General features: G+C 42.8%; 1 protein-coding gene across 2 annotated transcripts in view; it reads left to right on the top strand.

Moving 5' to 3' along the window:
* LOC135394887 (serine/threonine-protein phosphatase with EF-hands 2-like) overlaps window positions 1–15,017 on the top strand; it is a 188,679-nt gene that overhangs the window by 123,482 nt on the left and 50,180 nt on the right. For both annotated transcript variants that reach the window (XM_064625929.1, XM_064625928.1), the window contains exons 2-3: window positions 4,639–4,766; window positions 14,699–14,795. In XM_064625929.1, the coding sequence (XP_064481999.1) occupies window positions 4,641–4,766; window positions 14,699–14,795 (223 nt within the window). In that variant the 5' untranslated portion in view covers window positions 4,639–4,640. The remainder of the gene's footprint in view (window positions 1–4,638; window positions 4,767–14,698; window positions 14,796–15,017) is intronic.

Below are 15,017 nucleotides of genomic sequence, written 5' to 3'. Positions count from 1 at the left end.
TGCAGTGAATGCATAAGGATTTCGTTGTGATGAAATACTCTTTCAGACGCGAAACAGACGGCGTTGATGCGGTTATCTGCACACGTCGGAGTTTTCTGCGTGGATTTTTTAGCAGCTTTCTCGCACATCTGTATGGGCAAGTCATCGCGTTCTTATCAGGCCAGGTATTAACTGGGAACAGAAATTTCTTTTATTTTTATTTTTTGCTGTGACGTCACATCTAACCCCCTCCCCCCCCTCCCCTTGCTTTCGTGTAATTCATACTGCGAGGCTTCACGCCGCGGAACAGCTGAGATGAGTCACACCTAGGGGCAGATCTAGGGGGAGGGGGGGTGCAGGAGGTCTGGATGTCTTCGCCCCCCTTCTCATTTTCTGCCGTCACCATTGCTTCAGTTGATCTAAGGCAATATGTTGTCCTAGCATGCTGTCCTATAGTGCGTTTGACAGTGAGTTACATTTTGCACTTACTTTTGCCAAGATTGGTAACTATCTATACAGTCACTTTCCCAGAAAATTAGCTCTGTAGTGTATAACTAGTTACTAAAAAATATCGTTACAGATGCAAGTTACTCGCCACTCAGTTGCTACCAAACGGTTTTTTTTTTTTTTTTTGACAAACCGACTGCCACGACACTATAAGTTTATAGCGCCATTACTGTTGTTATAACCGCAGATATTTTACGCATCCTGCAGATGATAATATTGTCCTTGGTAAATTTCCATGAATCGTGCGTTGAGAGTTCAAAATGGTACTGATATTTTTGCAAGGACACTTCCAGGATGATGTCTTTCAAGAATTTTGCGAATGCATAAACTTTAGAAGTACGTGGAAATCGCAAAAGTGCCGCAGATAAGACTTGTGTCGTGCAGTGCAGAGTTTCTTTTCGCCCCTTTTTCATCGGCAACAGAAAGATGTATCACCCTCTCAAATGCGAACAAGCTTCCTCGCATCCCTGCTTGTGCGCTCGCAACATTTTCTCTAAGCGCTCGAGACCAGGTTTTGATGACCATTAAAACCGCATTAAAAACAACAAAAGAAAAAGAGGGAAGCAAATAACGAAATAAATACGCAGTCCCCGAGCATGTCATTACGCCAGAGTGACTCGAAGCTATTTCGAAACGGCTAAGACGCTGAGGATTACACTTCGCCGCATCGCACCAGTGCCTTGCAGGAAGCCAGCTTTACAGGGGCCGTGTCTGGAATACAATTTGTTACAACATCGCCTGAAAATGACGGCAGCGTTTTCATTCGTCTTCGAAATTTCTGTGCGTACAGCATACGAAAGCCATTTCTATAGGGAGCTACGAAGGCTGGATACGCCTATGGATACGGCTATGGATACATTTTTCACATGTCTCCAATTTCACGCCGCTGTCGGTGTTTCATTTGTTGGCAGCCGCCGTCGGAATTTATAATGGCCTGTAGTGACGCAAAACGCAGCAGCTGAACGCGTGGTTTTCTTCATGGTATTGTGCATCTTGCCCGTAGCCTCATAACCTTAACGGCCTTACTGCATCCACAGAAAAAAGCACGAGAAAAAAAAAGGAACACCTTGCGAAGTTTTCTTGCTCATTTTCTTTCCGTACAAAAAATCACAACAATAAAACTTAATATCTGTAAAACTATTTTCCTCCCCGATTAAAAAAAATCCAACTGTTTTAACGAAGAAACCGAATACCATACTTTTCATCACACGTCGCTAACTTTATTCGCACTTTTTTTTTCTTTCACCAGAGCTCTCTCGTTACCGTGTAGAAACATTTTCCTCTTCAGCAAACTACTTCTCCCTTTCTCTCTTATCTGCCCCCAATTATTTGAACAATAACTAACGAAGTGACGGCTTTCATGTTTAGAAGGCCACCTCGCCAAAGTTTTGGTCGCTTCGAATATGATGACCTGTTATTAACGTATATTTTTCGCCCAGATTGTTTGCTGGTGCCTCATCTCCGACGCGTCACTGACCTAAACGCCATCGCGGAAGTGAATTAATAACGACGTGCGCGGAGCCGTGAAATTAATTACGGAAGGATCCTTTTTCAAAAGGCCGCCGAAATTTGCTCGCTTTCGATTCAGCGTCGCATATTGTTCGAGGAAAGCCTTTGTTCTGTTTCATCTCTACCATAGATAGGGTGCATGAGTCTTGACGTTTTGATGCAAGGAAATCAAAACGTGGAGAAAGTTTAATTGGAAATGTTTTGTGAAGGGTGAATGAGCTTTTGTGTGTATGAAGATGAAGTGTACGTTCGTATTGGCGGCCGTAAGAAATTCTAACGTTGTTGATACCAGTGTGAAAGGGAAGAAATATGGCATCATTTTGATGGTGGGGATAATGGATTGAAATGCGAGGGAGCATCGTTTGAAAGTATAACGAAATCGTGGCATCGTGTGGAATAGATTGGGCCTTTTTTATTATTGTTAGGGTCTTGTCGTTTGCACGTTTTGGAAGTTTGGTGGTGATTAAGGAAGAGACTAATAGTGCAAGGGGAACAATAGCGTTTGCAGTACAAGAACTCAGTTTAGATGGTTCCTCGTAGCCATTATTTCGACAAAACATTCGTCTGAAAGGTAAGATATGCCACTAAGACACAAAGTAACAAGTACGTAGTTATAAATATGTAAGTACGTATAAGGCAATTGCCACCCATAGTCATTTCTTGGGGTGTAACATTCCGGTGACGATGGACTATTTATATTTCCAGCAAGGTGAACACTGCCATTAAAAATGTCATTGCTTGCCTCACTACTTCCCTTTTAGTAATAGCGACGAATAACACCAACCAGATTATGTAATCAGAAGGCAGCATTAATTACTCGCCTTAAGAAAGGCAGTGACAACCCAACGCTTCGATTGCCTTTCGCAGCTCTGAAGCTCCTCGCTCAAATCTCTACGGCTCCACCTTTGTATGTGGAATTATGTCTGTCGCAATATCTCCATACGAGGGCTTAATAAGGTGCTTTGCACGAACAGATATGTTGGCTGCTCTGTGTGCTGCCATAATTCCCGACCCTGTCGGACTTAGTAGTCACATTTCGTTGCCATGGTAATTCCGGATTGGCGGTATCTGAAACGAAGCGAAATAATTGAATCTGACGGCACCCGTGAATGTTGCCGGACAATGTTCCTGAATACGTATACGAGTAATGAAATATATTAGAAGGGCAGCGATCGACTCAGTTTATCGAAGTAGAATAGAATCGAATAGAAATAGAAAGAAAAAAAATGGACAGGTAGGTCTCACTGGTGCGACCAGTGGTGAAACTTTGCTTGCTGTTACACTACCTGATTGGTGTAATGTCTCTTGTAAAAATAAATTTTGCCAGTCTATCGACATAATTTGGACATTATTTGGCCTCTTTGGATTTTCTTTTTACCTTGCCTTACTATAGACAATTGTACAAATAGTATCTATAGAGCGACTTTGGACACTCTTTTTCAAAGGGACCTAACCAAAGAACGTCTATTGACTACGTATGGATTTTACGTATGGATTTTTTTCTTCACTTTCAAAAGATGACAGGAAATAAAGAGTCAGAAGAATATTTTGAGTTGTTATGCTTCGGTACATTTCTGTTCTGGCAGGCTATACCATAAAAAGATACTGCGGCGTTCTAGACCAAGTAACATGTGTATTAGAAAAGAACACATACTCAGTATTATTGGTCATCTAAACTGATATCTATTTAGTTTTGAATATTATAGATATATAGAAAAGAGGCACAGTATACGACAAATGCATGTAGCACAGCAAAAACATTATAACGGGAATCTTTATTTCTGCAACTTCTATACAATGACAATAACTTCATGAATGATGATGGGCAACAACAACAACTTTCTGCAACTTTTACAGTAACAATAACTACATGAATGAAGATTGGGCAACAACAACTTGATGATGGATGGGGAGTTTCACCGTCAGGGGGCGACACTCTACCCCATTGCTGGTGGTGATGTGACGATGGGATGAGTTGTTTCACTTCTCCACACACTCAAAACAAGGTTCTAGGCGATGGCACGATTCAGAGTATTTCCAGGAATTCCTGGAATTAACTAAACGTTTCTAAACAAATTGATCACAAACAAGATACCTTTTACAAATGTCATTGGTTTCGTCACCATCAATATACTACACTACCTATAATACAGAAGTGAGTGGAGCTTTACAAACTACCTAATAACAATTTTCTTATTTCTTTTTTCACTTTGGTTACGAACCTTAAACCTTTCAGTTCATTTGGTAACTATACAGTTAAACTGTTGCGGCAGGATATAATCTCTCGCGCATTTCCCATATTCTGTCTTACAAAGAGGAACTTTATATAAATTTCCTGATCAGAATCTTCTTTTTTCTTTATCCTGTTTCCTTTTAATTCTTTCGAGAAGTAATTCTTGCATAGAACCACGTATATTTACATAAGCCTGAGATGATAGCCTCGTGAGAGTTTTATCTCCCAGCAGTGCGCAATGATATCTTTATATGTGAGCAGTTGTAACTTGCCAGTCTGAATATAGTACCGAGAGAATATTTCTTGTTTTGTGGCACGTCCTTATGAAGACTGTTTTCTCTCAACTCGAAGCCTTCCAGGCGTAGTATACTTATCGAAATATATTTATCGATGTAATTCCTTCTTTGCAGCGATGAAAGCGGCTCTTCTCATCCAGCGCTGGTACCGTCGCTATTTGGCCAGACAGGAAATTCGAAAGCGTTGTTCGTGGAATATATTCCAGAGTCTCGAATACGCCGGAGAACAAGACCAAATCAAGGTGAGAACCGCCAGAGCAATCCATAGAAAAAACGGACATGGACGTGAAGGCATTCGTGTTATGACTTATTTACTTATTTGCTTACTTACTTATTTACTTATTTACTTATTCACTTATTTACTTACTTATTTATTTATTTATTTATTTATTTATTTATATTCAATATTAGTTTCTCCATAATACAGTTGACTGTGTCATTTCTGAATGTACGTGAGTAAATAAAAGAGGCTAATGGTCCCTTTACAGTGTCTTCAACAGTGTTGCAGTGCTTGCGACACACTTGTCTCTAATCTCGGCGGCCGTAGCTATGGAGACCATCAGCCTTCAGCCGCGTGAGGAGTCATTTGTAGCCACAAAAGTGTTTCAAATCGTCTGCAGCGATTGGATGAAGCAGACAACATCCCGATTTCATAATGTCCACGTAGCCAATGAGGAAGAAGAGGCATTAAGCAGACTTTTTTTTTTTTTTGGCTAGGTGGCGTTGACGTCGCACGCAGACGACGTTCAAGTATCGCACGACCATACCATTCGATTGGTGACGCTTTGTCGCGCACGGGTCTTTACTTTGAGAGTACATTTTAGTACTTTGAGAGTGACTTTACACTTTCAAGTATTTCAAGTATTTATTTATTATAGTGTGCCCATGAACGACATAGACTTTGACAACGACACAACACACTGTAGTTGGAGTTGGGAGTTGGAATTAAAAAGAAAAACATGGAGATGGTGACTCCTACAAAACACAGGAGCCGGCTACTCCAAAACACTTGAAGATAAAACAAAAAGCAAAAAAAAAAAACAGTAGGTCTAATAAGTTAGAGGCGCTGCAATGTCCACAAGAAATGTCATGGCACTGCAGCACTGTCAACACTGTAGTACTTTAACAGTGACTTTACACTTTAATACGTTGACAGTGTACTTTACACTTTAATACGTTGACAGTGTACTTTACACTTTAGTACGTTGACAGTGTACTTTACACTTTAGTACTTTGACAGTGTACTTTACACTTTAGTACGTTGACAGTGTACTTTACTCTTTAGTACGTTGACAGTGTACTTTACTCTTTAGTACGTTGACAGTGTACTTTACTCTTTAGTACGTTGACAGTGTACTTTACTCTTTAGTACTTTGACAATTGACAGTGACTTCATACGGGACAGCACGGCCTCTCTTGGCAGACGATTTAGGAAGGATCCTCCGTTATCCTTTGTGGATCCTTCCTTAGGATCCTTCATGGCGCTACACAGCTGATACGACACCGTTACGCCAGAAGCTTGAGATTACCAGACACATTTTATTTCGAACAGCGGCTCTCTTTTCCCAACGAACAAAAAGCCGGTCGTAATTGAAAGATTTGTAATAGCGAGCGCTGTTGACTTAGTCCTCCCGTTCAGCCCAAGTCAACACGACACTCGCAGTCAACACGAAATTGTGAACTAACCACACCTGACAGCTCGCGTCCTTCTGACGAAACGGGACGGGACGCGTGGCAGCATATCGTAATTCTCTCGCCTTGCGTCGTCTTTTAGTTTTTACGCCGCACTCGAGCCTACACGAAAATGAAACGTCAACAACGTTGCCGCCAATTGGATTAGATCCTTAGTCACCAATACGGGCGTAGAGTGTCTTCAGATAAATACAGGAAGAAGAAAAGGAACGACGAAGATGGCACGGCCTTTCTTCTTATTTTTTTTTTCTGCTGCAATTTCAAGTTAGCGCCGCGAAGCATCTCTGGCTATAAACGGTGTACAGAAGGGGACAGAGGACAGCAGGAAGGAGTGGGGAACAGGGGGGTATATGTTTATTTAAAAAAAGGAAAGGTTAGCCAGGCAAAGAGCCGGCTTGCTATTCCGAAAAAAAGGAAAAGAAAAGGGGAAAACGAAAAAGAAAAGGAAGGAGAAAGAAAGAAAGAAAAACAAAAAGGGGGAATCGAAACACAAAGGAAGGAAAGAAAAAAGAAAAACGGGGGAATCGAAAAAAAAGGGAGGAAAGTAAAAAGAAAAACAGGGAAAACCAAAAAGAAAGGAAAGAAAGAAGGAAGAAAATAAACACTAGCACAACGTTAGATGCGGAGGAACATTGGGTTAGGCCCATCCGACTTCAGGGCCGACTTCAGGGGGAACTGTGCAACCATTCGTGCGGAAAGTCTGCCGGACAGCGCAACCGGTGACAAGATTCGAACCCGCCTCACCTCCCGGTCTCGGCGTGGAAAGCGATCATTCAAATCATTCAAACGAGCAGTCTTAAGTCTTAAATCAAAGACTCTACACGCTTATACTAGGCATGCAAGCGATGCATAGTCACGATTTATTTGTTGTTGTTGTTCTAACCGCTATGCCACGCGAGCTGGTGGCACCGACTGTGCCTATACGTCTGTTTTCTTGGGAAGGGGGGGGGGGTATATGTTTATTGACACAAAAGGAGATGTCAGCCAGGCAAGTACCGGCTTGCTACTCCATAAAAAAAAAGAAACAGGTGCGGGAGAAGCCGCGATGGCAACGATGTGCTGCGGGCGGTGTGGCTTGCAGCCTGCGCTTCAGAGGGTGGTCATCATTTCGGTGGCCTGAGGTACTTGGCGTTTCGGGCAGTTTGTCGGCATAGTTACCCATGTATAGTCGGCACAGGACACGGCGGATTTGCGGCTTCTCACTTTCTGTGCCGAATCCTTCCATTCTGGAATATTGCGCACTCGCAGGGCGAAGTATTTAATGAAGGACAACTTTGATAAGCGCGTGCAGTGGTGTAGCCAGAAAAATATTTCGGGTGCGAGTTCTTTTATGGGGACATTGCATGGGGGAAGGGGGCCTCTCCCAATTGCACTACCAAAGGTACGATTTCGGAGGGTTTGAACTTTCGAAACCCTCCCCCCTTGGCTACGCCCCTGAATGTGTGCGCATGCATATCACCAGGGCAAAACGTGACAACATGACGTTAACAACTGTACACTCTTATAAGTATCTCGGCGTGACTTTGTGTAGCACTCTAAAGTGGAATGCACGTATAGATAACGTTATTACAAAGGCCACGGGAAAATCTATATTATCTAAATCGTCCCCTTATAGTTCTGTTACGAAGTTAAAGGGATGTAAAACTCAGGTTCTCTCCATATTATAATATGCATGTAATGTTTGGGACGATCATATACGATAACGAATGTTGATGAACTGGAAGGTATACAAAAAAACACACAAAAAAACAACCTCGGTTTGCTTTTTGATGTTAAAAATAAACGTAAATGTTAAATAAATTGTTCAGTTACAAAAGAACCGACTCAGTTTCTAGATTATACAAAAGGGCTGGCCTCGAGTCATTGGAATCTCGCCGAAAGATAGATTGGGGGAAGTTTTTGTATCTGACTATCCATCAAAAGTTCGAGATAGATACTTATCTGCGGCCTTTCAGCGGTACGGACACACGGCAACCTCACCCATAGCAGTTAAAACCGTTCATTTAATATTAAAAGCAGGCTGTTTTATATTTTCTTTTTTTTTTCCCGCGGACGTTATCTGAATGGAACACACTCCCTCGGGATGTGGTTCATTCTCCCACGGTGAAATTATTCATCTCCAAGTTAATTTTTGCCTCGCATATGCACGGTTTCACCAACGCAGATTAACATTTAAACCGAGACCGACGGTCCCTTAACTTGAATTTAACGCTTAACCTCTGCTTCGCTAAAGAGAGTTACATTCATCACGTCACCAACCAACGTAAAAAAGAATTGAGAGTTCACTCCAAATTTTAGCAGCCCTTGGTCTCGGTTGAAAGTTAACTAGCGTTGGTGAAAACGGGTCATAGCCGCGGACATAAGATGTGATCGTGCAAATGTAACTATATACTTTTACTGTACTGTACTGTATGTGTACTGTTTTGAATTCTGCTGTTCTTTTCTTTTCTTTTTTGTCGCACTGTGCTCCCACTCCTACTTAGACCTGTAAAGGCAAGTAGTATGTCTAAATAATAATAAAAAAAAGAATATATATATGTACTAACAAAATTTGAGCCAGACAACGAAGATGTAGGAAGTAGGAAAAGGGGGAGTTATTTATTTACGAGTGGAAAGTTAAGAGGGAAGTCAACGTTGCGGCCGAAGCTCCGCCTTCGTCGGGACGAGGTCGGGACGAGGTCGAGGGAGGTCGAGGTCGTCAGGACGAGGGCTGTCCTGACGAAGGCGGAGCTTCCGCCGCAACGTTGACTTCCCCCTTAACTTTCCACTAGTAAATAAATAACTCCCCCTTTTCCTACTTCCTACATCTTCGATGTCTGCCTCAGATTTTGTTAGTACCCATTTAATTTCGCGGTCGCCCGAACCACTTTCTTCCAGCATATTATACATATACAGGGTGTCCCAGAAAACGTGTCATTGAATTATAATAAAAAAACTACGCCACCTAGAATCATGCGGTCAACACCATTTGTTCTTATTAGGTTTTTGCCACCTCCTAATGTGAATGCCATGTACTCCAAGTTTAATTATGTAATTATTTGCGAACTGAACTCGGAAATTTGCCAAGTAAAGGTCACTTTTTTACCCCACCAATATGAAGAGCGTGCCGAATTCACTCAAATTCATGATAATTCACAGTGATACTCACGAGCTATCCGATCGGAAAAAATAGCCGAATATCATGCTTTTCGGAGCACCGGACCATAGCGCGCGATGACTTTTTGAGCGCAATCGCTCGCAGTGCGACGAAAGGAGGTTCCGAAGCCAGCCCACAGAGTGATAGTAGAAAAAGTAACGGTTCCTAAAATTGGGAGAGGGAAAGCATTATCCCAGCGAAAGTCGGACGTGATAAGCCGTGCCTGTTTTATCTCTTTCTGCGATGTCGGGGAGGGCTGGGTTTCCAACCTCCTTTCGTCGGACTGACAAAGATTGCGCTGAAAAATTCATCGTGCGCTATTCTGTGCGACCTCCGTAGAGTAAGATGTTCGGCTATTTTTTGCGATGGGATAGCTTCTGAATATCTCTGTCAATTATCATTAATTTGACTAAATTAGACACGCTCTTCACATTGGTGGGGTAAAAAAGTGACCTTTACTAGGCAAATTTCCGACTTAAGCCCGCAAAAATTTACATAATTAAATTTACGTTACACGACATTCACACGAGGAGGTGGCAAAAACCCAGTAAGAACAAATGCCATTGACCGCATGACTCTAGGTGGTGTAGTTTCTTTATTATAATTCAATGACACGTTTTCTGGGACACCCTGTATATAGCGACCCCTTGTTTACCAATTCCGAACGATGCGCAGCTACCCGGAGCTGACGAGCCGCAAACACGGCGAAACACGTGTCCTCTGGTGCTGTCGCATCGTTCCATGAGTATCTGTTTATCTGCGTGCAGCCATAGAAGCCATCTTAATCTGTAATTTTGAATTTCAAACACGTCTAGTGTCATTTACTTGTTTATTTAGTGGCTTTTTTCCCCTCATTATATATATATATACTCTTGTTATCACTTAAATGGACTCTGTTTAAAGAGTCGTAAAAAAAAGAAGAAGAAATGGAACAAGTTCCGTTTAAAAACTTTGAAGGTGCACCGAGGAGACCCCGAAATCCCTTTCGTATTTGAATGCCGACGTCACGCGGGCCGTCCGTCCGAGACTGCTTCCTCCGAGAGTTTTTGTACATTTCATTCTGCAGTGAAAATACACCGCATGGCGAAAATATTTTGCGTGGTGGCGCGCTTCTGATGGACAGCTTGATGTGCAGCGTAACATCGCTCGAAACAGGATTTCGAGCCATGGTATGGGCACCTCACTGCTTCCTTAATATAAACCTTACCTTTCCTACTTCACCAAGTGGCGAACTTTACAACCTTCATGGGGGGCAGCCGAGCGTCAGAACACTCCCTTTCCACAAAGCCCATCGCGTTTCTATAGAAACGTGCATGCAACGCTAGCAAATGCCTCAGGTCACTAATGCGCCATTCGGATACATGAAAAGGTCTTCCTCTCGCCACGCTCGCCTTACATGGCGCAAGAAACCCGCACGGATAACCCTAGTGGACGAAGATAATTAGCATTCGATCGAAGCTAAACATAGCTTAGATTCCAGCCGTGCTTCTGTTTCCGGTGTTTTTGCTTGGAATAGGCTACACGGCCGCCATGACACCTTCCTTCCTTTCTTTCTCCCCCTTCATATTTGCATAAAGAGGTGGAAACGGATCAAGGTTGCCGGGATGAGAGCTTGGCCGCCAAAATTGGCTTCGTAACGACACCCTTTCCCAAAAGTTTGTCTGACTCCGAACTTCGTTCGCCGGGATCAATTAGGGACGAAAGGAGAAGATGGGACGGAAGTTTTGGAACGAAAAGTGGACGGAGCTCGTTGGACACGGTCGTCGTTAAAAAAGGGGTGCGTTGGGGATAAAGGGAGTTGAGGAGAGGTCGTCTATATATGGGACATCGTTATGAAATAGAGTGGAGGCTAAAGTGTATAAGAGAGGACGATGACATCATTAGGGCCGTTTTGGTAAGGGAATGTGGCATAATTATTTTGTTAGTAACGAGGCATCGTATGGAAATGTCAGGTATTCATGAACAGCGGGACGGATACAGCAGTTAATCTTTGGAGGTGACTCCAAGCAGCAGTTATAGTTAAGTGAAGCAAAATCAGCGGGGTTAAAGGGAGCACTTAGCGTTAGTCGAAATCCTACTTCACTCAAGCTGTCTATCAGGGGCCATCAAGGTATATGCAGACAGGCAGCAAAACTCCCATAGGCCTCAGCATCTTCAGAAGCACGCCATGCAGAAGACAGTCAGCGCCGACCATCCGTTGCGCGCACTACTAAGATTGTAAACAGATGAAGTCGGAGATTGTCTGCGGTAGTATGAATAGTAAGCAGTGCCTAATTAGCCATGGTGCGTCTACACGCGCGTAGTTCTTCTTCTTTCTTTCTTTTCTTCTTTTCTCTTCTTCTTTTCTCTTCTTTTTCTTCTTCTTTTTCTTTTCCTTCTTCTTTTTCTTCTTCTTTTTCTTCTTTTTTTCTTCTTCTTCTACTTCTTCTTTTTCTTCTTTTTTGCTTGTTCTTCTACTTCTTCTTTTTCTGATTCTTTTTCTTCTTCTTGTTCTTTTTCTTTTTTTTAAGTGTTGAGAGAGGTCAGCCAATATTTGGCTTGCTAGTCTTAAAAAAGACAAAAAAAATCTTCACCCTGACCCAAAGCATTTTGTTTGCGTTGTGCTCCGAACAGCTGAAACGGCCATTCGAAAGCCGTTGGCTCACGACCCTCATCAAACGTTCCCTTCTTCCTGACTAGAATCACTAAATGGGCTACGCTTCGGAGTATCGACATTGAGGCAAAAGGGCGAGTTGGAGCCGCCATGTTGTTTTCGTTTGACCTCCAGCCGCACCTCCTCTACCATACCTCTACTATAGCGGGCTACCTCTACTTCGGCTGTAGAAATAGATGAAGATGAAGTTCGGCAGTGGAAGAAGACAACACTTCGAAGAGCGCTCCATGGATGGCGCTGGAGGTCAAACGGAAACAAAATGGCGGCTCGAACACTCCCTTTTGCCCATGCTTTTGCCTCAGTGTCGGTACTCTGAAGCGTAGGTTATTTAGTGACTCTACTTCTGACCAATCGCACGGGATAGCAATACCAGACTAGAACAGAGAGAAATAAGTCGTGTGGGCAACTAGTTTAGTGACACGTGGCAGTTTCGAAATGCGTACAGATATCGCAGACGCTGACAACTTCAAGCAGCAGGAGACTCGTTATGACCGCACAGAAATTGTGAGGTTTCTCACCTAGAGCTAAATATACACGCAGTTATTAGCTGTTTGCATTTTTCCAATGAGTGACCATAATGGGTCCATTGCGAAAATATGACATCGTTGGTGCGCAGCTGATTCTTGCTGGCCCACACGCCGACATCATGGCCAATCTTGCATTGGTGAAAGATTTTTTTTTTTTTCGCGGGGTCTGCAACAGGGGACATACTCCACTCACCTATTTATACGTGTTAAGGCCTGTTCCGACATATAGCTGCGCGCTAATATAGCACTACAAAACAGCACACAAAAACAGCGCTCACTGTTATCGGACGGTTCACACTTGCAAAGCGGCACAAGCGCTATAATTTAGTGGAAGTTATCGTTTCCGGTCTCTCCCAGCATGACGCCTCCAGAGTTCGAAAAATTCGATCAACTGACTATCAAGAAGGACAATCAGAAAAATTATCAGACATTTGGGATGACACACTCGCCGGTTCCAATGCGGTCGCCATGCCGTGAAATGCGGAAGCAAAACAGCTCCACGACTTTCGCGACGTCACCACTGAAGGGCCTCCTCATTGGCCAACACGAATGTAGTGCTAATATTAGCGCTGAAAAAGTTGACTGAAGCTCAACTCCGGCAAGCACTAATTTTTAGCGTTATCGAGCACTACGAGGAGGAAAATATCGCCCTATTTTGTAGCGCTATATATCAAATCGCTATATGTCGGAACAGGCCTTTAATCTTAGCCTATAGCAAATGAGCCTCGCTCCCTAACACAAAACGTAAAGGGAAAGGGAAAACAATCAGCGTAAAATATAAAGTACAGAGCCGACATTTCTCGAATCGCAATTTTTTTTTACAGCAGTTATTATTTAATATGAAAGCGGTTGTGCAAAGGCCAGCGTTTTATCTCGAGTAAGTCGAAATACCACAGTCTCCCAACGTTACAAACAGTGATAAATGGCTGACTCCCGATGTTGCCGTCCATCTTACCTACAACCATTTTTTTTTTCGCAAAATAAACAAAAAGCAACCTACTCGTGGAAAATGCAATCAGCACGCGTGTCATCTTCCAGCCTCGAAACCTGCACTCCGGCGAAACAACTTCAGAACGGTGCATCGGCCAGAGATTATTGAACAGTTGTTGGGAACGCCAGTTTTGGTTAGCGCCTGCCGGCGGTTTTCAGCCCAAGTTTCTCATTTTTGTTGCCGTCTGACAGCGCCGTTCCGCGGCCTGGACAGAAAAAAGATGAATTTTTCCTTCGTCTGTGCCGCCAGGATGCTGCACCTCTGTAGAAGAGCGTGCAAACGTTTCTCAAAGGAAGCTCCCAGCAGGGGTTTTGTAACGATGACAGAATGCTCGTAATCGTTGTTTTGAAAGGCGATTTTTCAATGGCTTATGTAAGCAGATTTGAAAGCATAACAGAGGGTTTTTGCCGCATTCAAATCATAACAGGTTCCGCTGCGGTTAATGTTGAAAGATGGCTTTGCGTATTCGTTCCATGAAAAATAAATAAATAAATAAATAAAATAATAAAAACTGTTTGTGAGAGATTAGTTTGGGAGAGGGTGGCCCCTTTATTATGTGTACGCTAATTAAAAAGGAAGAGAAAGAGGTTTAAAAGTATGTTCTACAGGCTGGGTTGAAAAGGGGAGACCGTGATTAAACGGAGTGTTTCGGAATAAATTTAGCATACTCGGAAGTAGAGCGTTATGATAAGCCGGTAGTTCGTATCGTGATTTTAAGTTAGCGATGTATAATTTGCATTTTGAATGTGGCCCGTATGCTTGTCTAATTGCGTGGTGAAACTCGATGATTTGAAAACATGAAAACGTGATTTGTAAAGGACTCTTCACCACTCGACTTACTTGATGCGCGGTGAGGATAGCTTTAAAGGGAGCACCGATTTTGCGCGTGTGTAGTAAAATACTTCGAATTATTCACTAGACATTTTATTGTTGGAGATATTTAACGTTTCAGGAGTCAGGAAAAGATCATTACTGATGTTGATACTGAATGTTGATACTGATGACTCCAGCGCTGCGGAATCGCACACAAAATCATCCACCATTGTGTGCTTTTGAGTGTCATAAGGAGGTTCAGTGTTTCCAAATATTGATTCTATCGAAAGATAATTTCGCTCGACATTCGTATGGAAACATGGATGAGGTTCATGAATCACATGATCGTTTTATACTTGCAGCTCCACAATTTTTTCACGGATCTGCTGACTCATCTGTCTAATGTAAAGCCTTCGGTCGCAGCTGCCATCTCCAACAGCCCAGCACAATCACTCAGAGGCAAGTTATATCCATTTTTGTCTCTTTTTGTCTCGCACTCCACAATTGCGCTAAACGACTAGGAATAAATTTGCCGCTGTCCATTATCATATCATAATTGCACGCCTTGCCCACGAACGACCGTTCGCATTGAAAGGAAGAGAACCGTGAAAACGCCAAGGAAATAATTTACACGGCAATCGTGTCTTAATTACGATGCAGTTTATTCATTGCGTAACGCGA

This window comes from Ornithodoros turicata, chromosome 5 (genome assembly GCF_037126465.1).
Source record: "Ornithodoros turicata isolate Travis chromosome 5, ASM3712646v1, whole genome shotgun sequence".
NCBI classification, from domain to species: Eukaryota; Metazoa; Arthropoda; class Arachnida; order Ixodida; family Argasidae; genus Ornithodoros; species Ornithodoros turicata.
The sequence above is the reverse complement of the archived record's forward strand: the minus strand, read 5'-3'. Positions and strand labels throughout refer to the sequence as shown.